The 26,696-nt window shown below is 42.8% G+C and overlaps 2 protein-coding genes across 7 annotated transcripts in view; one reads left to right on the forward strand and one right to left on the reverse strand.

Moving 5' to 3' along the window:
* Positions 1-26,696, reverse strand: part of LOC111866769 (protein Wnt-5b) — a 440,161-nt gene that overhangs the window by 181,429 nt on the left and 232,036 nt on the right. For all 6 annotated transcript variants that reach the window (XM_033752396.1, XM_033752395.1, XM_033752393.1 and 3 more), the window contains one exon: positions 9,879-9,945. In XM_033752396.1, coding sequence (XP_033608287.1) covers positions 9,879-9,917 — 39 coding nt within the window. In that variant the 5' untranslated portion in view covers positions 9,918-9,945. The remainder of the gene's footprint in view (positions 1-9,878; positions 9,946-26,696) is intronic.
* LOC111866768 (F-box/LRR-repeat protein 14) lies at positions 16,659-23,518 on the forward strand. Its single transcript, XM_023856012.2, has one exon. The coding sequence runs from the start codon at positions 16,707-16,709 to the stop codon at positions 18,006-18,008; it is 1,302 nt and encodes a 433-aa protein (XP_023711780.1). The 5' UTR covers positions 16,659-16,706; the 3' UTR covers positions 18,009-23,518.

The raw sequence follows: 26,696 nt of genomic DNA on the forward strand, positions 1-26,696 counted from the left end.
GGAGCCAGAATCGAAATACAAGAGATCTCGTTAAAACCACACAGGGGAATTTTCTTCCGTCAGGTTGCCTTCTCAAGGTGTGACGTACCCTGAACGGTGTTTTAGACAGAGTATACCATAAATGCAGAGATTTCGCAATAGAGTTTCCGTATTATAGACATCCCTGTCAGTAACAAGGCTGCAACACACAGACTACACAATACATAGCTGTGGGGCAGTCAGCGCTTCGCAATCCGGAGGTCTTGGTTCTAAATTTCGGTCCAGAGACCGGGCATCATCACTAACGTATACTTGTGGCTTTCTGCAGTTCACGCATTCGAACGCTGGGATAGTACTTATAAACAGGCTTTGACTGCATTCTTCCACAGCCTTTATAACCAGATATTCACCGGTACAGCTCAGTAATTAGGCTACTGAAACCTGGAGTGGATTTCCGGCAGAGTGAAAAGTATAAAACTTCTCCCGCTCAGTCGATATAGCGACGGGATACGGGCTGCACGGCCGAGGTTCGAATCCCGGATAGGACAAGAGTTCCTTCTGTTATCCAAAGCGTTCAGACCGCCTCTGAGGCCCACCCAGCCTCTCATCCTATGGGTACTGTGGGCTGTCTGTCGCTATGGGCGCCCCGCGTCGTTGTTTCGTGAATACAAATATTCTAGTTCCAAAAATATGAGTCCTTCCAGCACTCATAAAGAAACAAAATGTAGATTTTCTCGAAAATGGCTATGAGTATCTTGATTAACGTTTCAAACATTCATTATCTCCGAAATAATATAATATATAAAGATTCAGTTCATACCTCACAGGAAATACATTGTCTAATGCTGTTTGGGGTAACAGTCGCTGTTTACTGTGAAAGTCATAAGGAATATAAAAATACGCTCTGTGGGTAGAACGTAGTGTTTTTGTGTGCTAAAGCGGGAGGCATACATAGTAACCATTGGGTTCTAAATTGTTAAATTTTGATAATTTATAAATCCCACCTCCTTAAATAAAACTGCTTATTATTTTTATGAAAGTGACGGCAGGGGCACTAGGGGCCCAAATATAAAATGCCAGTTTTATCGAAATCTACTTCACAAGATGAACGGATTTAAACTGTTCTTCGGCGCTCCACAACCAATAACAGTCTAGCGTGCAGCAACCAATCTCGTTACAAAACCAAGTTCAGTCTTATCAAAGCAATTAGGCCTACATGCAATGTCCTTGCAGCCATCTTTTTTTACTTCACATAATGATCATATCGTTAAGCGCCATAAAATATAATGCGTACTATTAAGAACTTCTTTAAATAAACTAAAAATAATTATCCAGGTTTCACTGGGCGTTCATAGGGTCGCTTCTAACGACGTGCCCCAGGGTGTCGCTAAGTCCTCGTTCAGTTGCTCATAACCTGTTCTGCCTCTCGGACCGGTAATACAGCAGTGAATTTTTTATATAGACCGGTACCTTATCTAGAAATCTAATTATGTATTACCAGCAAGTCTAAACATGTTTATTTACACTACAGTAATTAAAGGCATGATAACATTAAGATGAATCTTAGATAGATGGAATTGGATCAGAATCATGTCCAATAGCGGGATTCTTTCATAAGCTTTGTTAGACCTTCAGTTCCTATTAGCAGACGGCTAGCTAGTCAAAGTTTACAAAAGACAGGCCATGCCGCCTTTGTGTAGTCGAACTAAAACAATCTTCAATGATAGACTCGTTAACAAGCAGAAGGTAAAGGTAAAGCTGTCACTGCACTTAAGCACCACGCCATGAAGACACAAGGCGGAAGCCGCGCCATAGATCAGGAGGTTTGTACAAGGGATGGGCCTTCTTGGTCCTTGCAGCGCGACCACATTGGTCTATTGTGCCTTAGCTCAGGAGGTTAGTCGCCGGCTTCCCTCCGCGGCGGCCCGGGTTCCAGTCCAGTTCTGATCATATGGTGGACAATGTGGGACTGGGACAGACTTTCTCAGAGTATTTCTCATCCCACCGACGCTGCTACAATAGGCCAAAGTATCAAGTGAACTCACTCTCACCGCACCTAACAAACTAAGACGTATGGTCGAGTGGAGGTATAGCGCCACGCTGTCAGTAGCTCTAATAATATGACGTCGAATTATCCACTGATTGAATGTATAAGGGGTGGGCCTTCTTGGCCCTTGTACTTACTGAATAATAAATTAGAAAGTATGTGAAAGTAGGGGCCGTGGCCTACTTTTGATTACAACACAGCAATTTGACTGGAGGGGCTGAGTTAAACCACCGAAAAGTTTGGTCATGTTAGTCATTCCTCCAACCGAGATTCGAACCAGAAACAAGTTACAAGTGTTACTGCGCAAGGTGAGTGCGCGTAAATACACCTCCGCTCCCTCATGCTCCATTATACGGCGCTTAAATAAGCACAAGGACAATTTTATCTTTACGTTAAGACATCTGTCGGTACAGAGTCCTCACTAACAGAAGTAGACGGTACTAGCACCACGGATACCGAATACATCCGTGTGGAACGCGGAAACGGTTGTAATAAATACAAGAGTTGTGTACAAATATTAATTTTCAAGTTATGATACGCCAAGGGGTGTATGTACGTAATCTGTAATCAGTTTAATTTCCTGCACTCGCTCCTGCCACGCAGGCAACCCACATCCATCATCGTGGCGACCGCTAAGAACGCCTATCGCACTCCGACACGGCCGCGCTGATTTCAGATCTAAATGGCGCGCTGCTACGTGTAAACTCCGCTAGCGGGTCTGCAGAAATTAACGAGTCCATAAGTTCAGAATGCTCATAAATGTGATGGGAATCGATTCCTTTATTTTTAGTGGAAAAAGACACATAAGACGTTAATGAGTCTTCGGTTTAAATTGCAAGTTTCCCGCACGACTGCACATCTTTCAAAACTGAAAGTTTAAGAACTGAATTCGTACCTCACAGGAAACACATTATGCCTCCGCTACAAAGACCAATTGGTTAATGGTGTCTGGGGAAACAGTCCCTGTTTACTGTTAGAACCGTACGAAACACAGATATAATCCGTGGGAAAATTGCAGAGTTCTAGTAGGTTAAAGCAGGTGTTACATATAGTGAGCACTGGGCTTTGAAGGTTTAAAATGAAACTGTAAACTTCACGGTGGTCAGCAATAGCTCCGTCAGTATAGCAACTAGACTAAGAACTGGACATCCAAGAAATCGGGGTTCGATTCCCGGTAGAGGCAAGACATTATGTTCTCAACAGCGTCAAGACCGGCTCTGACAAGCACTGTCCTCCTCCCGTCAACCAATACACACAGGGCGTAGCAAACGTCGACTGACGATTTTCCTTAACCCCCCCAGATAAATGACGAAGTAGTATTTTAAAGGAGGCCATGACCGCTTGCGTCCACATACTTTCTAACCCATTATTCACTATCATCCGATCCTACGAGGCCATATAGTGTGATTTACTGCCAAGGCTGTCAAATGCACTATAAGTAATCTGAGACTACAAATCCCAATCCCTACCTAACCAATATCTACAAATCTTTTCTTTTAAAAACAAAGGTTACAGAGTAACTTTCTTCCGTGTTTACCTTTTAAATTTTTACTTAGCCCCTTATCCCATGGATCCTTCTTTTCATAAGTGAAACAGAAGAATGAAAAGCCAGGAATGGAAATACTTCAATTATATATTCAATTCCACTTCTGTTTTCCCTTCTCAAGCCAATAAAGTAAGGGGCCTAACTTTCAATTCCTCTGCTCTCAAATCAAGTTTAATTTAGAAACTAAATCCTCCGGGCATTAGAGTTGCACGCGTTCTTTAACAGGGAATACAAAGCTCCCGCAGACGACAGCCATATGATCAATATTTAATGACAGAAGTCCATTCACTTTCTGGTTCTCTCAACAATAAAGGGACTCAATTATGACGGGAGAGTCTACTATCACAGAGCCAGGCGTTTGGAACAGTTCCCTTCAGTAGCAAGTACAGTCTCTTCGTGGTCTTCTGCAACAAGACGCTATAGAGTTTGGAAGGCGGTAATGATGTTTCAGAAAAGCACACTCTTCCATCTTCGCCTGTCTTTCTGTATGGGTGTGAAACTTGGTCTCTGACACTAAAGGATGAACATATACTGAGGGTGTTTAAGAACAGGGTTTTGAGGAGAATATTTGGACCGAAAAGGGATGAAGTGGCAGGAGGTTGGAGAAAACTGCATAATGAGGAGCTTCGTAACTTGTACTCTTCTCCACGTATAATTAGACTGATCATGTCAAGAAGGATGAGATGGGCATAGCATGTAGTATGAATGGGGTGAAGAGAAATGCATATAGGATATTGGTGAAATAACCAGAAGGAAAGAGACAACTGGGAAAACCAAGATGTACGTGGGTGGTTAATATTAAAATGGGTCTTGGAAAATAGGATGGACTGGATCGATCTGGCTCAGGATAGGGACCAGTGCAGGGCTCTTGTGAGCACGGTAATGAACCTTCGGGTTCCGTAAAATGTTGGCATGTTTTTGAACAGCTGCACAACTGGCGGATTCTCAAGAAGGGCTTAGCTCCATGAAGTCAGTTATACTCCTCCCACCTTCAAGTAAATTGTATGTTATTCCGAAACGTCTGTAAATATCTACCTAAACACCTAGCGTCCTATACCAGACACAATCTTCACAGTCTCTGCTGCGAGACCCAGAGATAGCAAATACAAGACTTGATTTTCTCGTGAAATAAGAGGTCAATCTACGGAGCAGGTTAGTATAGCGGTAACGTACTAGACTAGCATTCAGGAGGTGTTCGGTTCGAATCACGGTCGGGATACTGACTATCCACTTATTCCACGATCGCTTCGTTCCAAATCCTTTCCATTCCAACGCCATATCAGCCAACGCTCCCGATACTGACAGCGTTGTTAAATACCGAGCTATCTATCTACCTAACGAGCTATCTATCTATGGCTCTATACTCCTTCTGTTGGACCTTCGCCGCTTTTTCAGTTTCCTAATCCTGTACACAGTTGGTATGACCCCTTGGACGAGGATCAGCCCGTCGCAAGGCCTCAACCTACACACATAACAACACAAACACAAAATTAACGCACACAGACATTCATGCCTTGAGTGGGATTCGAACCCACGAACCCAGCGTTCGAGGGAGCGGAGAGTTGATGCGTTAGACCGCGCGGCCACTACGCTCGCGCAAAAGACGAGGTAAAAAGGTAAATTTTTCTTGTGATTAATCAAGCACGACGCCGCAAAGAGGTATGAGCAAGTGGAGGTATCGCTCCACTCATTCTTAAACTCGACATGAGATGGAGTAAGTGGTCAGCTTTACGGGCTACGCTTTGCCCCTCGGGAGAAAGTGTTCACGCATCTAATGAGGCAGGCAGAGCCGGTCCAGACACTAAGAAGGACAGAAGAGCTTTTGGCCCTACCAGGGACTGACTTTCAATCCCCTGTTCGTACACCCCGTAGCTTAGTCACCGAAATACATTTTAGCGTGATGCCGAGTGGAAGATATTAAGAGACACTGAAATAATTCATCCCTTGAGGAGAAGTGGCTTTAGATGCGTCCCAAGTAATGCTTCAGAATCCTGGCTCCTGTAACTGGAGCTCAGTAGCCGGGCGCTTTCTACAGCCTCGATTATTGCGTGAAAATGTAATAACGCGTGGCCCGACACTTCACACGCTAGGCCGAGCGAGGGCTCACAGTTTAATTCCTGCAGACTTCTAATTATTCAGAACGGAGCGTTCTGCAAACAAACAGCAAAGGCTGCAGACAAGACAGAGACATGGGTATCAGCTGGTGAGCCCGAATCACCCCTCACAGACACCGTAACCCTCGGATACAGAAGCGGTAGCAGATAATATTAAAAAGGGTAAGCTGCCACTGTTCTTAAATTATTAAGCACACCTAAAGTATTGCCCTTATACTTGGGATGTGCTCGGTTCAAGTCTCAAATAAGGTTTTTCGTGGTTTTTCAGAAATTCCTCCATTCAAACACCGGGACAGCACCTCAATTAGGCTACGACTGCGTCCTTCCAAATCCTTTCCAATTCATCATTCATCTATCATCTTAAGTTCAAAGCTATATTGCCTAGCAGCTGAGTGCATCGCAGAACAGTCCACAATAAAGTAAGCACTCCGCTATGAGGACGTATGGGGAAAAGGAGGTATAGGTCCACAATTCTTGACGTCAGCATCAGATTGAAGTGGTCAGCTATATACTCTTTGCACCCATTGGATAGAAGGCTGGATACGTCCCCGAGGGGAACAGACAAGTCTCCTGCCTCTGCCGGGAATCGAACACGAATTTCGCGGTAGGGTACATCTCGTATCTTTTAGCCTAATCAGTAATGGAAATGGACTCTAGTGGGGACACGTGAGCCCCCTATCCCTACAGCACAGGTAGCTTTCCCGAGATCATCTCTCTTGCATCCATAGTAAGCTCCCAGACTTAGTTCTTCAGTCGACGCTCGCAAGCCATGTTTCATATTACGAGACAGTTGTCGCTCTCAGGGAAGTAATCATGAAGATTGCCGTTTTCTGGTATGTCAGGCCGACAGTCTAGTAAATTTTACTGACGTCTCGGAGTAATTTTCTGCTTCCACCTTCAGGAAAAACGAAAGAAGCACGTTCCTCCGAAATATCGGACACGAAGAACCAGACCACACGGCATCACATCCCAGAAAATAAGAGTAATATTCACTTTTAATATCAACTTTACGATTTTCTGAAATACTGAAGCCAATTTTAATTCCACCGACTGCTCCACACTCATCATCCGGGGCTGGTACAATAGTGCCAAGACGACATACCAAGTGGGCTCAGTCTCACCCCACCCCACGAAATTAAATTAAGTCTACCACATTATATGGTGCTATATACCAGATAGAACATTTAAAACTCAAAGCCGTGAGAATATTTCTAACAAGTTCACTAACTTGTCTAGGGCCATCAACCTCGTGAAATTGTCATCAGCCTAGATCAGGCATGTCCAACGCGTCGATCGCGGGACGATTTTTGGTCGATCTCATAGGTCTATAAGGAAATTATACGTGAAAAGCATGTAAATTCACTTGTAATATAATATGATTATATTCAGATTTTGAAAGGAAAATACGTGTTAAAGTAGTCTGTACTTTCAATGTATGTTGCTTTTACAACAAACATCAAGTGTCGCGATACTTTTACCAATATTTTTGCTTAAAGCGAGGTACGACGATAGGAGCGGGTGGTAAATCACTGGCAGTTTTGACACTAAAAAGTCGATCACAACCTGTTTGAAGTTGGACATGCCTGGCCTATATGATGACAAAGCAACTAACACAAACGCTGGTCTTCAACTCAACTTCGATCAGTTTCATTTCAATTCACTAACACGGGGATTGTCATAAAAACTTCCAAACATACACACATATATCAGTTTTGCAGTAACATTGATCTCTATTTCTCTTCTGACGTGCGTTCAAGAACGCTGATGCTTCAGTCTTCAAACGATCTCCATTCAACCCTTGTTAATTCTCCACAAAATGAAGCCTACGCCCCAAACCACTAAACTTCATGTCAGTTTCACTTCAATAACGTAAAGAAATTAATCGCTAAAATCATATAAGTCGAAACAGGATGTTCATAACTCAGCAGAAAATTGTGCTTTGTTACTTTCTCTCCCTCCGAAGTAATATCAAAGGCATCGCCAAATTCCTTGTCCTACTGTAAAAAGTCAAACTTACACCATCTATATCTTCGCCCTTGTGCCTCCCCCAGCGTTACAAAGAAATTTTATAGCTGAATAAACATCAAAAGAGGGCCCAAAAATTCCCCATGCCCCACAGTATGCGTAAACATCTTCAGTGCATCATCTCCTCAATAGAGAAGTGTACTATGTCCATCAGTACCGCTCTTCCGGGAGCTGAGTTTGAAGTTAGCGGATAAACTGCAGTTTAAATGTGACTGAAACAATTTACGAAATCTTACACTTGCAAATAGGGTAAACATATGGAAGTATATGGAGATAGTGAAATACAATACAGAGAATCAGGAAGGTGCATTATTTCATTTTCACCCAGAAGTGGAGATAGGACACTCACAATACTCACAGGAAGATATCCAAAATATTCATTAAATCTCCGCCTTTAATAAACATCAAATACGCGTCATGAATATCATCTCAGTCGTCATACCATAAGATAAAGTCTGTGAGGTTTATCTGCAGGCTGAAGGCCGAGAAATAAATTAAATTTCCCGCCTAGCAATTAGACATTCAGCGACAAATCAGTGGCAGCCGGTCGAAAGTTAAGTGCCCACATGATAAAGGTTCCTCGTACTCAGATAAGTGCGACCCATGATGACTTACACAGGAGGGAGTGGACTCTTACACGGGGATGAGTAATCAGCTTACCTTTATGCAAGGTAACATCCTATATAGTAAACCCAGGTAATCAGCTTACAATTAATCCGTGTGTCGGATAATCCAGATCGAAATAAGAAAAATACTGTTCACGGTTGAGTACATATTTTAAAAGACACATGGGATTTCGGAGCAGGACTTTCAGACTGTGTTGAGGGCAGCTGCAGAGACTGAAAGACGCAAGAAAAATGTCCAAGACTGGCTTGAGCTGGATGAAGGAGACCCTGGATTTCAGCTTCTGACAGAGAGTGAAAGTGCTGCAGCGATATTTTAGCACTACTTATATTATTACATTTTTCCACTTATTTGTTTTCTAAGCTTTTGTCTTTTAGAGCTACATTTTGCTTCATTAATCCGGATTATCGGTTAATCTGGACGGTCTCCCCCCAATTAATCCGAATTAGATAGGGTTTACTGCACTTATATTCGGAAAGTGCCTCTTTCGAAAGACGTGAAATTAGAATATCTGATAGGACATCTTAAGAAACAATGTTAATAAAGCAACACACAATAATATGACTGTGAACCCTGCTATGCATATAAAAACAACTTCTGTTGAGTGTGAGAGATTCGCCATTGCCATTATGCACCTTCAGGTTACCAGAGGAACGAACTTGTGAGCGTCAACAAGATGCTAGAGAGCAAGCGAAAAGTAATTTGCTTCGGTGTATTGTGTCTATTGTGTGAACATTTACAATGTTATGATGTGCTGAAGCGTAGTACAATATGTACGAGGGAGAGTCAGTAAATACGTCACAAATGGACATAAAGCCTAAAACACGTGATATTCGAACCTGAAAAAAAATTATTTCTCGACATACACGTATCCTCCACCAACTTTGATACATCTGTTCCACGCTTTACCAGCGCGTCGCAACCTTCGGCACGGAAGTCTTTTGACTGTTGTCCCAGTCACATCCGCACCTCCTTTTCATCATCTGCGTCTTTCGAAGGCCCTTGAGAGAATTTCTTGACGCAGTTATGAACCGCTTTACGCGACAAACAATTCTCGTCGTAAAAAGGAAAAGTGTCTTTGTATTTTTTGCGTTGAGACCTTCTGCCCACAAAAACATACAACAGAACGCTGCTCATCGGTAGTACTCTCTTCAAGCATGGTCGCCATTGTGACTATTGAGATCAGCCTCTTACTATGGGCATGTGCGTCTGCTACCTAGACTGTCGCGGAACTGGACTGTGCTGCTACCTAGTGACAAACACAGAAAACCTATTACGTCCATTACAGCTGTATTACGTCCATTCGTGGTCTGTTTACTGAGTCTCCCTTATACATGAGAACGCTTACCATCGGCTATTTGTGCGGGTTATTCGTGGTAGATGTCAAACATCGGCCTCGAAATATTATTCGATACCATGCAGGACTGGAAATGAATATGGGAGAGAGTAGGGGAAGTTCACAGTACGAAACGACGAGACATCCCCTTCAATTCTCAACTTGCGTTATACTAGTAAATTAAACATCCAGAAGTGTAATACTCACTTTCAGTGTTCCTCCTGCGGCGACGCTGCCTCCGCGCATGCGTCCACTTTTTGACGTCAGCTTCAACCTGGAACAGACAGCAACTGTTACAGACACCTGCACCGGTACAACGCTCAGATATGACTTCATTCTGCTCGCGGTGAGCAATGGGATTTAACAAAGAAACTTCTCGAACAGAATCAGGTAGCATAAACATGCGCTAAGAGCTGAGGTTCTCATGGGGCTTAACGTGAAGATTCCTCTAATGTTCTAGACAGTGGAAACCTCTTGAGGGAACTTGCTGACACCATATTCTTCATCTTCCGCACTGAAGATGAGACAGCAGTTTCCTCCGAAACGTCGGTACCTCTCTCGGAAGTCATACAATGTTACTGCCTACATGATCCTAATCTTCACGACCAACGTTCCTTGTGAGGTTCCATCTTCATGGTAGAACATTAAGCTACGCAGGAAGATATCCGTGATACTGGGAAGGATAGAGACTTGGACTAGGACAAAACCAATGGGGGTGATCTAGATTGTAATCCCGTAATCTTGTTCTTTATCCTGAAGAAGATGGCAGCATATTCCTCCGAAACATTGGTATCCATCTTACTACACAATATAGTATTCTAACCTGAAGATGGAGTCAGCAGTTTCCTCCGAAATTCCGTTAAATACCTACCAGATTACACGGTGACACATCGAAGAAAACAATTTTTAATTCTAAAGTACAGTTACAAGTCTCATACGTGTATATGCACTATGAGGCCAACAACACACACGATTCGTACTTTCAGAATGAATTCTTATTTCAAGAGAGGCTAAACTAAGGTTTTCAAACTCCATCCATTTCTTTAATGCTAGTGGCGTAGGACTAAGTCCCTTGTACTGTGGCGACTTCTGTCCTATTGTACCAGCCCCAGATGATATGTGACGGTGTTTGTGGAGCAATTGGTGGAATGAAGTTTGGCAGGGGAAACGGAAGTACTCGGAGAAAACCTGTACCAGCGCCACTTCGTCCACCACAAATCCCACTTGACCAGACCCGGGATCGAACCCGGGCCACCGCGGTGGGAAGCCAGCGACTAACCGCTTGAGCTATGGCGCGGCCTGACTCCATCCACACTGTCATCAGTCGTGCAAATTCATTTTAATCATGTGCAGTCGCCGTGATGTAAGGCAACTTCTCCGACAGTACTGTTGTGCATGCTACCTAAACACCGATATGCAGGCGTTCCTTAAAATACATAGAGTTTTTCATTCGCGAAACCCACATATGTTGCAGGCTGATTTGATTGTCTGTTTGTGTTCTCTTTCTTCCTGTCTTCTTTCTTTCCCTTTTCCTTCATATTTCAGTTTTCTTTCACGTTGGCCGACACCTGATAAAGAAAATTTAAATCTAAATACATGCTGCGAAATTCCTCGTTTGGCGTTCTTTACAAAGTAAAAAAACAAGGACTTTATGTGGAGGTCATGGGTGTCCGTCTGTAAAAAGTATCACAGCCTAAAATTTCGGCCAAATATTCTTAAAATTCGGGGCTAGAAACTAAAATGCTGGTAAACCTGATTTGTAATTATATTGAGGCACCAATACTTTACATAAGGTTATAAATTAACTTTACATTTACAGAATAAAGAGTTCAGTTGGGCCCACGTCATCACAGAATAGCGTGTCCTCAGTTGCGGCTTCTTGCCAGATACCCTGGCAGTGCGTTAGGGAATAAACGTCCGTTTTTATGGGCCGACAGAGAAACAGACGTCAGACTGACTGTTCGGCAGGCACTCTGCAGTTTGATTTGGGAAACACTCTCGTAGCGGTGTTGTTTCTGTTCTCGCCGCTAGATAGGAGGGGAAGGCATAACGAACCGAAATGTCATGGTACTTGGACTCAACTCCGGTCAAATTACATGCTGCCATTTTAAGGCAAATGAATATCAGCAGCCAACAGCAAGCAACAGGGTGACAAAGTGAACGAACAATTTATTTTTCTAAGTGAGGTTAATAAACGCGCGTATTCATTTGTACGATGCCAACGAACTAGCGGCAAACAGTGTTTAATGTTATGACACTCCAGGTTCACACGGTGAATGTTTACAGACTTTTCGGAGGAAAATGATTCCTTCTTCTCCTACAGGGCAGTAAGGTCCTCCGAGAAGTCGACATATATATACCAGACTGCACGGTGTTACACCTCAAGATCTTCATTGCTTCCTTCTCGTCTGTCGAAAGTATGCAAGCGTAAGGGGAACTGTAGCTGTACTCACAAAGGTGGTGGTGCTTAGAATGATAATGACAATATTATTATTATTATTATTATTATTATTATTATTATTATTATTATTATTATTATTATTATTGTTATTATTGTTATTATTGCGGCAATATGATAGGTGCTCAAAAACTACTGGTTCGTTTCTCCTGTCGTTCATTGCCCCTCCCACATATTTCCCCTTGTCTCTCTTTTACATTTTCTCTGTCTTTTTATTTATCACTCTTCTTCATTCTCTCTTATAATTCCATCATATGTCCTAATTATGTCTCCTTAATTCATTCTACCCTCATAAGTTCTCACCTCTCTTTCTGTCTCTCTTTCGCTCTGCTTTCTCCGTCTTATCCCCTCTCATACTCTATTTTCCTTAATCCCTCCTCCCTACTTTCCTATCTTCATTTTTTCCTCTTCGCCTTCCCACATCCTAGTCTCTTCCTTCCTTCTTTCATCATAGCCTACTGATTCTCAACTCCTTTAACGCTTTCAAGCATGAAAATCATCTAAAGATTATTTTAAAATTCAGTTTCTGTCTCAAAGAGGCCACGGTCCTTCTTTCTCGATGTCAGAACCACACGAAACCGATAAACACGTTCTGTGGGCAAAACGCAGAGTTTTGAAATGTTAAAGCAGGTGGTGTATACAGAACCACTGGCCACTCCCGCGCTCTCGAATCCGATCAGCAAAGTAACCGACTAATGCCCCACATATACATACATTCCGTCACTAATATATTGCAAATAAATAACTAGAACTATAAATAAATAACTGGAAAATAACCGTTACAAAACTACGGCTGTGCTATGAATCAAAACGCATTGATATAAAAGTACCAAACTACACGGCATCATCGAGAGATTCTGCGTAGCGATAACGCTCTAGATTTGTATTCGGGAGGTGCTCAGTTCAAATCTGGGACGGGATACCGGCCATCCTGAATGAGATATTTCGCGGTTTTGCCCAGTAGCTTCTCCTTCATCCAGCTCAAGCCAATCTCGGATATTTTATTTCGTGGTTTCAGTCTCTCCAGCTGCCCTCAACAAAGTCTGAAAGTTGTGCTCCTAAATCCCATGTTTCTTTTAAAGTACGTACTCAGCTGTGAGGTAAATGTTTCATTTTTCATATTTCGATCAAGATCATCCGACATGCCGGATTAATGAGAATTTACTGTACAATAAAGATTTGTTTATCCCATTCGCCTAATCGCTAGATGTCCGGCAACCACATTCCTTGTTACTTAAAAAACTTTGGTAACATTAGAAAAAGTTTATTTACTCTTAACTTCCTCAGCGAATCTGTCAATAGCACGGACTGTGAGTACAGTGTCGAATGGCTGGGTGATTATGAATTATGACTCGGAAACAATATCGAAGGAGGCGATCGTAGCGTGTCTCACGGTGTTGCCTGGAGCAAGTGACTAAAACTACGAAACCCCTCAGTCAGAATAGTCTGTACCTGGTTGAGACTCAAAACAGAGCAGCCTACTCAGTAATCATTACATAAAGAAAGTTACGTGTTACGGGCAAGAGGACAAGTGAGATGTTTGTCATTTGTTCCGTGGGTAACACGTTCATTATCAATGATGATAATTATCGCAATGAATTGTCACCAACGGTCACACAGTGCTTTTTAATATGTTCGTGTAATGTTAATTGGATTATATAGCTATTTTAAAAATAATTGAAACGCTATATATTATTATATGATCATTTATCATTCGAGACCCATTACACTGATACATTTATATCGGTGGCCAGTAATAACATAAATTTATCAGCTGGAAGCAACAAAACATAGATAACTTGAATTCGTTTCGCACAGCCTCGTTCCCAGACTAGCTCATCAGCCAAAGGGCAGAGATTCTGGACCAATTACATCTTGCGTCCCATCTTTTCGTGACGTCAAGAACGACGCTATAATCCCAGTACAGGCCAACAAAAATAGAAGTTTCTCTTTTTCGAAGAAATATATTATTACGATCAATGCAGGTTTTAGTAGTACTTTAAGAACTCATGACTTGTAACAATTTCTGGTAAGATGTTTATTATGATTACCGGTATATAAAAACGATATAATTCCGTCAAGCCCCAGCAAAGGGAAGCCTCTTACTGGTTGAGAAACACTGCTCTTGAGGATATTTTAGAAAGTACCTCGCTCAGCAACCGCAAAAAGCGAACCTCTTGAAACGCTGATAATGGCTCAGCTGGCAAACAAAATCGCCCCTCTTTTTGGAACCTAAACAAGGAACAGATCACTCACAACCTCAACCTGAGCCACGTCATTCCAATCCCTGTTTTGCTTACAGAAACTATTTCACCCTCTCATTTACACCTAGGTCTAGCAAGTGGGCTCTTCTTCTGACCCGGAGAGCCGACTGTTTGGTGCTTCGGTTCTGTGTATGGACTTCAGAAGAGGGCGGGAACTGTCAGCAGAGCTGCTATGAGGCACCAGGACCGGGTCCACCAACGTGAACAGTTTTCCAAGGATCCTACCACTCGGAAGCAGTGAATAATAGTATTTAGTTATGTGTCACTTGCTATTTTATTTTAGCACATGTTACTAGCCCATAAGGAAAAAAACTGCCGCTTGATTCATCTCCTCCCCCTCCCCCGCCGTGTTCATTTTCTTATGGGTCTCCTTCCTGACTTTCTGGGTTCACTATATCTCACATTCTTATCTCGATGCAAAAGAATATCGGACGGTTTGTTATGCATCTTACTAGAATTTTGATCAATAGGTTCCACACACATACCTCTCTTATTAGCACATGAACGTTAATCCAGAGCAAATAACATTTAAGTGCCCAGTTCGTACCTCACAGACAACATGACTGTGTCTCAGTTACTAAAAACATTCGGGTACTGTCGCTTTAGAAAATAATCATATTTATTCTAAGAATTAGACCCATAACTGTATCAAATAACCCTACTCAGTGGAAAAATGGGGAGTTCCTGAACGTTTAAGAAAATGGTACACATAGTAACCACTGCGCTTCAAAGGCTTATTAGTGAATTAAATGATTGGCTTAAGGCTGAAGCAATTAACTGACGTAACAACACAACGGATGAGTCAAGATGGCCGTACCCATTTCATATGGACAGTTGCATGACTGACGAAGGAACGAATGAACAGCAATGACGAAAGGAATGGAGGAACAATGGAATTAATGGATGAATGAAAGTAGGAAGCAAAGAAGACGAGAAGTAAGCAATTAATAACTAACTAATTCCAGGGAGCGGAGTTCTTGAAAACTCGCCAGTCGCACAGCTACTCAAGAATTTTCCATCATTTTATGGAACCAGAAGTTCATTGTCGTGTTCACAAGAGCCCTCCATTTATCCCTATCCTGAGCCAGATCATTCCATTCCATACCACTCCATTCTATCTCTCCTACATCCATTTTAATATTATCCTACCATCTATGTCTAGGCCTTCCTAGTGGTCTCTTTCCTTCTGACATTCCCACCAATATCCTGCACGAATTCCTCTTCTCCCCCGTAGGTGATACATGACCTGCCCATCTCATCCTCCTTGACTTGATCATTGTAATCATACTTGGAAAAGAGTACAAGTAAAGAAACTCCTCATTATGCAGTAACAATCAATTAATTATTGTTGAAGAAAGTAAAGAATAAATGGAAGAAGAATTGAACGAATGAATGATAAATGAATGTATGAAGGAATTAACCGGATAATTACTCGTAACAGAAAAAATGAAAATGAATTAACGATCGGATTATTATATTAATTAAAAAATTGATGAAAGTTACTGCACAGTCAAAAGACTATACAGGAAAATACAAAAATATCAGGAATTTGACATAAAACATAATTGCAACCCTCAGTATGGCCACCTGCACGGCGTGAAACTGAAACACGCGGTGCTCCCTACAGAGAAGAGGCAACGTCGCAAAGAAAATTAGCATATGGTGGGGAGTGCAGAGTGGTGCCCTGTTTATTCATTTGCTATAGCCAGTCCCAACAATAGCCTCAGGCGACGCCGGCGCCAGGACGGTCGGTGCTGCTTTAAATTCAATGAGATAGGCTTGTCACCTTTAGACAGGGTCACAGCTAGTATGTGCCCTGAAAACGCGAGTCATTTCGCATGGAAAACATAAGACGGTGTTAAGTGTTTTTTTTTTTCTTTTTACTTTTGTTTCGCTCAACTCATTTAACCTCATTTTTCATCGCACAATAAACCCCAGCCTTTTCCTGAACACTCTGGATTCACCACTTCCAGAAATAGTACCTAACAGCACTTCCATAAGTGTGTAAAAATCGATTTGATTGATCTGGATGCAAAGAGTCAGCTGATTGGCTCCGCAAAGGGGGGAGGGGCTGAAACTCCAGCTTGCGAAAAGTTAAAAATGCCGCCGCACGGCGCTCCGAATCAATACAGCCGGCCCATATCACGTGGTACGGCAGCGGGCAGCCCCAGCCAATGGCTGGACAGTAAAAAGTTTCGTGAAGTGGTCGCCGCGACAAGGACGCCGCCAACGGAGGCAGGCGGAAAGCAGTCAGTGTGTGCGAGTTGCCCGCTGCGGCAGGAGAGTGATGTGATGTAGTGGCGTCTGGTCACCATGGAAGAAGCTCAGGTGATCTTCACGGAGCTGCCGATACTGCACCATCGGCACCACCCTTACTACCTACACCAGCCGCATCTTCAGCTGGCAGTACGGGAACCATCGCCGCCACCGAACCAAACCCATGTGTCGTGTCTGTACCCCGAGATCCTGGCCCTCATCTTCGGCTACCTGGAGGTACGCGACAAGGGGCGTGCAGCACAGGTGTGTGTATCGTGGAGGGACGCAGCGTACCACAAGTCGGTGTGGCGCGGGGTCGAGGCCAAGCTACATCTGCGTCGAGCAAACCCGTCCCTCTTCATGTCCCTCGTGCGTCGCGGTATACGTCGCGTCCAGGTACTGTCCCTGCGACGCAGTCTCAGAGACGTGGTGCACGGTATCCCGAACTTGGAGTCCCTGAACCTTAGTGGATGTTACAACGTGACGGACATTGGTCTGTCGCACGCTTTCGTGTCAGAGGTGCCCATGCTTACTCAGCTGAACCTGTCGCTGTGTAAGCAGGTGACGGACACCAGTCTGGGACGCATCGCGCAGTACCTCAAGAACTTGGAAGTGCTGGAACTTGGGGGGTGCTGCAACGTGACCAACACGGGGCTACTGCTCATCGCGTGGGGGCTCAAGAACCTGCGGCGCCTCAACCTCAGGTCCTGCTGGCACGTGTCTGACCAGGGTATCAGCCACCTTGCCGGTCTGAACCGCGAGGCTGCGGACGGCAACCTAGCGCTAGAGCACCTCGGTCTGCAGGACTGCCAACGCCTATCAGATGAGGCACTCAAGCACGTCTCCGTGGGCCTCACCGGCCTTAAGAGCATCAATCTTAGTTTCTGTGTGAGCATAACGGACAGTGGACTGAAACATTTGGCTAAGATGGTGTCCCTACGGGAACTGAACTTACGGTCGTGCGATAACATATCCGACATCGGAATGGCCTACCTTGCGGAGGGCGGGTCGCGGATATCCTCCTTGGACGTGTCGTTCTGCGACAAGATAGGTGACCAGGCACTGGTACACGTGTCCCAAGGCCTGTTTAACCTGCGCTCCCTGTCTCTGAGTGCTTGTCAGATCTCCGACGACGGTATCTGTCGCATCGCCAGGACCCTACACGATCTGGAGACCCTGAACATAGGGCAGTGCAGCCGCATATCGGACAAGGGCCTGCAGACCATCGCAGAGTGCCTCCGTAACCTACGGTGCATAGACTTGTATGGGTGCACGCGAATCAGCACAGTGGGACTGGAGCGAATCATGAAACTGCCACAGCTAAGTACCCTGAACCTGGGACTCTGGCACGTCAGGTGAAACAGGCTCCCGACTGTGCGTGGTGCGGGTTCGAGTCTCGGTAAGACGTAGAAGCTTTCGGTTCCTACAGCACAGTGTATACCCGCGATTTAAGACCACCGTGACGGAGAGTTAACACAGATTCTATCACCTGTGGTATCTTTCAGTGGCCACTTTCTTTCTTGTCCCCTGAGGCTCGATATTTGAGAACCTCGCGTACCATTCCTCGCCCCATAAGAGAACAACTTTCACCTAGTGGCTGTGTCCGTGTTTATATGTTCCGAGGGTGTGTTTGCATTTTCCAGGGTGTGAAAGTGGTGTATTCTATTAAAAATGTCCAGTAATAACTTGGATATGTAACTAACTAGGCCCGAACAGGTATCAAAAACCCCTTTTATTTAAAAAAAAAAAGTATCAGTTCGACTTGAAGAAGATTGGCTGCAGGTAGCTGCAATACCGACTGACGTAACGTGATAGTGTGACAGATAATTGTGATCGAGTGTCATATCAAAATTATAACGCTCTTTTGCCCCTTTCCGTACAATACTGCAAGACCTGACTGGGAAGGGCGACAACAATTGTGGGAACCGTGGAGGACAATACTGTGGTCACAGAGGCTGTTTGCTGATCTCATCACAAAGGTCAATCTTTCCACTCGCTGTAAGATATGTAATCAAAGAGACTGATATATTTGAAGCACGTTTCTTGCAGTTGTAAAGTGTGAGGCGATTCATATGAAACGTTGCCGCTTGTTCCAGTAGATTGTCCTTTAACCATTTGGCATACATTTCTGTTTGATTTTCACTACTCAAAACACCAATCTAAATACAGGCCTAAGTAAGAGAAAACATCGAACCTAAGATAGTACATGTGTGTGTATGTAAACTACATCTGTTGTACAGTAAATCAATTGTACGCACCTGGTAACGTTTCGGTCGTAAAAGTGACTTACGGGCGGTTTCACAGCCGTCTACTGAACACCGTTGGATTAACAGATTTTTTTTCAGTTTTGACCTCTTATAGTCCCGAAATTTATAAAATTACAATATTTGTAAGCAGATAGTTTTTGTAGCGTATACTTTCAGTTATAAGCTGCAGGGTTAAGGACAACCTGGATCGGTGTGGAAGCTGTCAAAATTAAACTGAATTTCAAAAACGACAAGCAGTTGAAAACCCTTTGGATTTATTCACTTTTTTGTTATTATAATTATTAGACCTTATATTCCCATTGTTATGAACATAATTTAGCCTGCCAATTCTTCCGGACACGGATAATGTGTGAAACAGGTTATGAAAATTAAAATTGTTCAGAAAATATTACTCGGTTGAATTTTAAATAGATCCGTCAGCTAGTTTACAGATAAATACGGTTTTTAACGAACTTATACAGATTGTGACGTTTGAAAGGTCCTTGAATCTTAAAATTCCTGTACAGAAAGATAAGGAAGTTAGTCACGATATGCATAGCAGAACATGTACAAGTGAAATCTGAGGTTGTCAGGGCGACGGCTGTGAAGGCTACCTTCTGGGATGTGACGCCGAGTAGCCTGATAGATCGTTGCCAGTGTTTCGAAGGAAAGTGCTGACTCCATCTTCACGGTATTAGAAGATGGTAGCAGTAAGAGTGCCGGTATGGGGAGGGGACGTAGGTGACAGGCACCTGTCCACACCCCTGGATTTCTGGAGAATTTCAAAATTGAAAAAGAAGCCACTGTGCCCAATATGAATACTGAAACTTATTTTACTTTTACTTCTTTTGTCATGAAGAATACAGCGATCAGTAGAAACCCTTTAAATCCCAGTGGTTACTATATGTACCACCTGCTTTAATACAACAAAACTCTGCATTCTGCCTACACAATGTATTTGTGTGTTACACAATAAACAGCGACTGTTTCCCTAACCAGCATTAATCTGTTGGTCTCTATAGCAGAGATGTAGTGTGTTTTCTGTGAGGCATGAACTGAATTTTAAAATGTTCAAAATTGTCCCCCCCCCAAAAAAAATTCATGGTAGAGTCGATGGGATCCAGACTAGACGGCATCACATCCCAAAATACATTAATTTTCTGAAAGAGTTCTGATTGGTTGCATCGGCGCTATTGTTGTTAGCTCCTTCTTCCAGTGAGGTGTATGGCTGAGAAAAATTTCGTTTCCTGAGAAACAGAACCAGAACCAAAGACGAGCATTTCGTATGGCTTCCACCACGAGAATTCGCTTCAATCAGTTTGTGAAATACGTGACAGTGGCCACCTCGCGCGTTTTGCCCTAGTCACACTGACATTTCTGTGGTCACCAGAAACATTGATGTAACTGCAAGAGTAGCATCACGCGCTCTTGCCCTCCTGAACAAACCGAACAGTTAATACGAGATATGTGATGTGTATATAGCACACGGTACAGTGTGTCAGGTGGCGCACTCTCTACACATGTCCTGTTCTAACTTCAAATTAAACCCAATTTAAAAAAAGAGGCATTTACATGACGTCAGTAGCCGTAGAAAGGGGGCTGAAATATTTGTGATCGAAAACTTAAGTATCTCTCATACAAAGATAGAAATATTTCCTTTTATTTAACGTCATGCCATCTTCATGTTAAAGAGTCGACTCGTGCAAAACCACTTCAAAATCACGCACCTTGCTACAGTAGTTCTACAGATTACATTAATACGTGATCTAGAATATATTTACTTTTTAGGAGAACCTGAAAAGTGAAGGGTACGTTTTGAATGTAGTCTTGAAATTTTGCCATTTCGTTTCTGCAGATCATACAGCAGATATTCCGGGTGCAGTAAAGAAATTACAACCATTAAATTCACTTTCTGTGTTGGAAATCAGATATTAAGTTCCCACAGCAATGACTGTAAAGAGTCCTTTGCCTTCTAGTATGTGACGCCGTGTAGTCTGATAATTCAGTAACTTTTGAGAGAAACTGCTTCCATCTGCAGAATCGAAAACATGCCAAACAAACAGGAAGACATAGGTAGTCAACACAAAATCGAGGAGTACATTCTTCTGAAATGTGGGTGAAATTATACCAGATTGCACGGCGTCATATCCCAGAAGATAGTGCTGTTTATCTGTCAGACAGCTTGAGTGGTCAGAGAATATTGAGGTGTTTCGCGTGTTACCTCAGTCATTTGTTGTTTATTTAATGTGGTAATTTGAAATTGAGGTTGAAAGACATTCCTCTGGATTTTTGAATATGAAAATATAGTGCATATCACAGTTTTTTACATATAGTCCCACTTGGGCAACATATTATGGTTACAAATGTTTCACGCAGATGCAACCTTCACCAGACATTTTGACAGAATACATAATCAAATATTTCTGTCCAGTGTAAGAACAGTGGTAGCAAGTTTTATGTATAATTTAATATACGAGTATATTTCAGCATTATTGCCGGTATATTTTACTCTGGTGTACCACAGATGAACTAAATTGGTTGTTGTAGAGATGGGTGCAGTCACCTGGTATGCCTGTACTAAGATATGTTCTTTTGTTTTGCATGTTTGTTGATTTGTCTGTTTGATGCTGATTAAGGAGAGCATGCAGAGAGGTGTATGGGAGACGTGAGAGAATGGGGAGATATGTGTGGCTCAGTTGTCAATAAACAAATTGTCAGGTTCAAAAACATTTTTTTTTCGATGTTGCAAAAGTAATCATTCATATACTTGTATGATAAAATGGATAATTAAATAATATCTGTTTGTTTTATAAGCAATTGATACATAATTTTTTAATTTGGCATAAAATGCAAGATATAGATGTGATGAAGGTTTAAAGAAGTATCTAAGGGTATTTACAGACATTCTGATACAGAGACTTGATAGTCTGTCACACAAACAACAATGAGACAAATTTTAAATTCATCACACTCCAGACTTTGATTTCATGGATTTAAGCGAGAAACTGTGACATCTGAAGTTCCCGTTCCTCATCAGACCCGTCACGTTTCAGAAATTCCCTACTAGTTCGCAAACGCCTGGGCTACAGCTTATATAATCCTTCTATATAAAAAAAAAGTAATGTAACGTCCTCTCCGCGTCAGTTGCAACGAGTTCGCATTCGCATTTCTGGTCGCGTAAAAAATTATGTTTCAACTAAGTCATGAACCTAATACAGTTACTTCATGAAAATAATTGTAGGAACATTCAAAGCGTTCAGATTCATAATTTATAGTTCGTGGTTCCCATCTATTCTAATTTAGTTGTGGGACCTCCATTTATTTCTGTTGGTGTTAGATATTCTCTTTCCATATATTGTGTGTTGTAATGTAATGTTATTTTGTCCATAGTCTTAATAGTTCACTGGCAGAGAGCTTTGAATTTCACAGAATGGCATTTCTTAAGTTCGCAAACATTTTTCTGGTAAGAACAGTTGAGAAGCGCTGCATTGCAGACACAGGCGAGATCAGTATACGAGCACACGTGAAACAGTATTTTGTGTTTCATATTCTTTATACTGGAAACATCTCAGGAAAAAGATTTATATAACAAAACATAGACTCGCCTATATACGTACTTCTTTCAAAACGGTTCGCAGTTTCATTCTTTGGTTTTCACGGCCTAGATTCCGCTGTTTATGCGCTTCATATACTGAAACTGCGCCATCTGGCGTTTCGGCTTTCATTGCAGTCGTCTTAACCCAGAAGCTGGTGATTATAATGTAAGCCAGAACTCTGTAACAGCCCTCACATATGACGCAGCCAAATCTTGAAATCTAAGGTGCACATTTCTTGATCGAGACAGTAACTGTGGGGATTTAGCAGACACGATCTTCAAATATCAGCTTTCGGGTTTGGGAATTGGGTGGTTTCACAATTCGGCATGAAGCTTGATTTACGGGATAGGTAAGTTCAAGGTATATTCTCTTGTTCACGGCGATATCAACCTCAGTGAAGTGACCTAACACATAAATGGAATGATCACTTCCTCATGTGACGCAAATTCATTTAATTGAACATGTTTATGTTGCTAATTTATGGGATGAGCCAGGGAGGCGTAATATTTTAGTAATTAGAAACAGACAAATTTAAAAAGGCCTATATATGGTGTGAAATTTCGGGAGCGGCAAACAGACATGTAATTCGTTCTACGAATCTGAGAACCATGTCGCGCGAGATGACTCGCGCCAGCATAGCATCGCAACGTTCAAATGATATTTGATCACTATATACCACTTACTGGTTCTGACATATCGCGCATTAATTTCCTCTAGTCAAGATCTCTGGCACGAAAGTATGCATCCAGTTGCTAGTTTAATGACATTACAGCACCTTCACCTGAAGGAAGCAATGTAATATTTCTGTTAATTCCAGTCATTTCGATAACCCCAAACCGCAGATCAATCAGGTCAACTCAAATAAAAAGTCTGGCACATTGGCCAGTAACTCTGGGCAAGCAGAAGATGAACATCCAAACTTATACTCCATTCATCTAAAATTATGTTAACAAAGGAATTTAAACAAAACCTCTGTAAGATTTGAGACTTTCAAGGCGGTGAGTATGAAGAAAGCAGTCTTGTGGGATTTGGCACCGTGTATATGTGGTGTTAACCGACGTTTCGGAGGAACGTATCGCCTCCATCTTAAGAGTAGAAAGAAAATTATAAGAAATCTGCAAGCGAAGAGACCGTGAGAACCGGTAAGAGCAGTCTGCGGATTTCTTATATTTTTCCTTCTACCCTGAAGATGGAGGCGATACGTTCCTCCGAAACGTCGGTTAACACCACATATACACGGTGCCAAATCACAGGAGACTGCTTTCTTCATAAACAAAACCTGTTCACCTAGGCCAGAGCTGTCATCTCCACAGAGACACGCCACGGTAATCAGCACTTGAGCGGCGTTTAGACAAACAAGATTGCTTAGTGACAGCGAAATATACAGGCCGGCTTCACAGTTTCCGAAAAGCGAAACCTTTACTGCAACCTTACAGTATAAATTTCGTGTAAAAACACGGCTGGTGATTGGGTTAACGAATCGCGAATCCTGGTTATGTTTCGTAGAAAGCAGGCCTATACAACTTGAAATTTAGTTTCGAAATAAATTCAGTATCTGATCTCACGCTATTTCAGAGAAATCTGCCTAGGTGGGATTTTATGCAACTTTGTAATGAAGCTTCATGCTTCAAGCAACTGTGAATTTCATCACCACCTAAACACGCATTTAGTGTTAAGATTGAATAATTACGTTATCACAATATAAATTTTCAACATTCTAACAAAATGCTGCGATTTATGAAGAAACAAGTTCTCTGAAGAACTAATCGCCTACTTTCCGTTGATACGACACGGATCGCATAGTAGACGACGCTTCCAACAATTCATTGTTGCATATATTCGTTGCCGCGCGAACTTCTTTACTGAGCCGTTGTCTAGCAACGACAGGACGGATTGCATACACACACACAGACTGATGGGAGAGATTTGTGAAGTACGCCGTTGATATGGGCTCAGGTGCCGTGATATGCGTGCCAAATTTCATGAAGTATGGAGCATTCAAAAGTTGATGGGGGGGGGATACACAGACAGCGTGGTGATTTTATAAGCCTACTTTCATTTTTTAAACTAAGGAAAGTAGAATAATATTTTGAAAATATCCCTGTGCTCAATTAGGCACCACGCGATAAATACGTATGGGGGAAATGAGGCATGTATCCACGCATTCCTAAAGCCGGCATAGTAAATGAAATGTGAGTGGTCAGCTTTACCCCCAGGGATAGAGCCACCGGCATCCATCGGATAGGAAACTGGATGGTCCGACCGCAGACCCGATGTGGATGTTGAACAGAAATCGAAACCCGATTTCCCGGTCATCCAGGCCGTACTTAGTCACTATGCTGATTAAGATATGCCAGCTTCCATTCGTCTACTGATCACACATAAAATAGCTGACGTCAGTCATGGAGATAAAACTGCTCTCGTGGTGCTTAAAGTGAACACCAGATGACCAATACGAAATCTTGGCGAAATAACGTAATTACATTTTAACTCCTGCCCCAAGCTGGGCTGGACAATGAAGTTGACTGTCTTCTGTCTGTTAAGAGAAGGGCTCACTACAGCTCACTTCGAAAAAGACGTAAATAAAATGTGCGCTATATGTGAGAGACCGGTATTCGATCGTCAACAGCAGTCATCACCATGATAGTGATGTGCATACATTTCTGCAGACCATCAAGAAACCCATATACAGCACACGGGGGGGGGGCTTCGCCATGTTCTTTCAAAAGGGGGGCGCAGTCATAAAGGTATCTTAACAAACTTACGTTTAAGCCGCTTGCAGTTATTTATTTCGAACCCCCTAAAATATTCAAGAGATAATGTTCTTTTAAATGCTTCCAATTTTGGGAATTTATACTCCGTCTTTTTCAGTCTTATCTTCTCTTCAAAGTCCGGGGGGGGGGCAGATTCCGGGCTTTCAGCCTTCTGCGGTCACCCATGGGCCTTGCCCAGATGTAAAGACAACCGGTGATCCACCGAGCAAACCCCTAACACTTCTAGCTTGTGTTCGGGAAGTGCGGAGTTCGAATCTCGACTACAACGCCCAGTATCCTAACAGCTTTCATGGTCCCCGTCGCTCAGATTCTGGAGTGACTGATCAGGTCCCGACAACTTGCCTTCACATCCTTTCTAATTCACTATATACTAACCATCCTACCATTTGACTCTGTGCAGTGCCGTCTCAGACACTGCGTCCCTGAATAAATAAATGTAATTATTTGACACGGCTGGAGTCACGCCTCCACCGGTATTCCCAGCGTGATGCAGTTTTATTAATGTGTAGCGAGTCCCTTGTCCGGGATTGGATTGGCGAACTCTACAACAAAACTGCACTGAACTGCTAATGCAGATATTCTTATTTTACTATTTTGCATAGTAATGCGCTAATTTCCCGTTGGGACAGACACGTTAATTAAGTCTTTGAAGCCTTGTATTCATGTAAATAACTTTTAAAAAAATTCATTCGAGATTTGAGTTTATTGTGGCACTGAATATGCCATCTTTGGACATGAAGGCGTATATTCCACCCTGAAGATTTGCCCCGGAAAAGCTAGTGACTTTGTGCGCGAATGCGCAGTGTCACATCTCAGAAGACAGTAATCATTAGCGTAATTCGTTGAGGCACTAAGCCGCAAGGTCGCGGGTTCGATTCCGGATTAGGTCATTGGATTTTTTTCAATTGACTTAACTTTTCCAGCCGCACTATGGCCCTGGGGTCCACTCAGCCTCTAACAGAAATGAGTACCAGGAATCTTCATGGGGCGTAAAGGACGGCCGGCGCGTAAGGCTGACAACCTCACCGCCATCTGTAAGCCGACTGTCTAGAAAATGTGGGAGCCTCGACGTCTCACAACCCTAATGGCCTCCACGGCCTGTTACAGCAACAGCTATACCTTTTACATCACAGAGAGCATACCAGGTCTCCATTACTAGAGGAAATCGTCCATGCTGTTCAGTGAAATAATCGTTGCATATTTTGTAATCAGACCCCATATTAAAGGGTTGAGCCCGTGTGACGATAGGGTTATCATAGTGGAAGTTGCTTGTATCACTGTTGATGTAACAAGCTATCAAGACGCGCTAGACGACCGAGGTTTGATTCTGTGTCGGCAGGGAAAGATTCTTGCTAACGACGTCCAACTTGCAGACAGACTCAAACATCATCCTGTCCAATGAGTACCATTCATTTCCTCAGGGGCAATACA

The sequence above is a fragment of the Cryptotermes secundus genome, unplaced genomic scaffold, assembly GCF_002891405.2.
Source record: "Cryptotermes secundus unplaced genomic scaffold, Csec_1.0 scaffold367, whole genome shotgun sequence".
Classification (NCBI taxonomy): domain Eukaryota; kingdom Metazoa; phylum Arthropoda; class Insecta; order Blattodea; family Kalotermitidae; genus Cryptotermes; species Cryptotermes secundus.

Coding starts and splice junctions, on each gene's coding strand:
- LOC111866768 (XM_023856012.2), top strand. CDS start 16,707: ATGGAAGAAGCTCAGGTGATCTTCACGGAGCTGCCGATACTGCACCAT.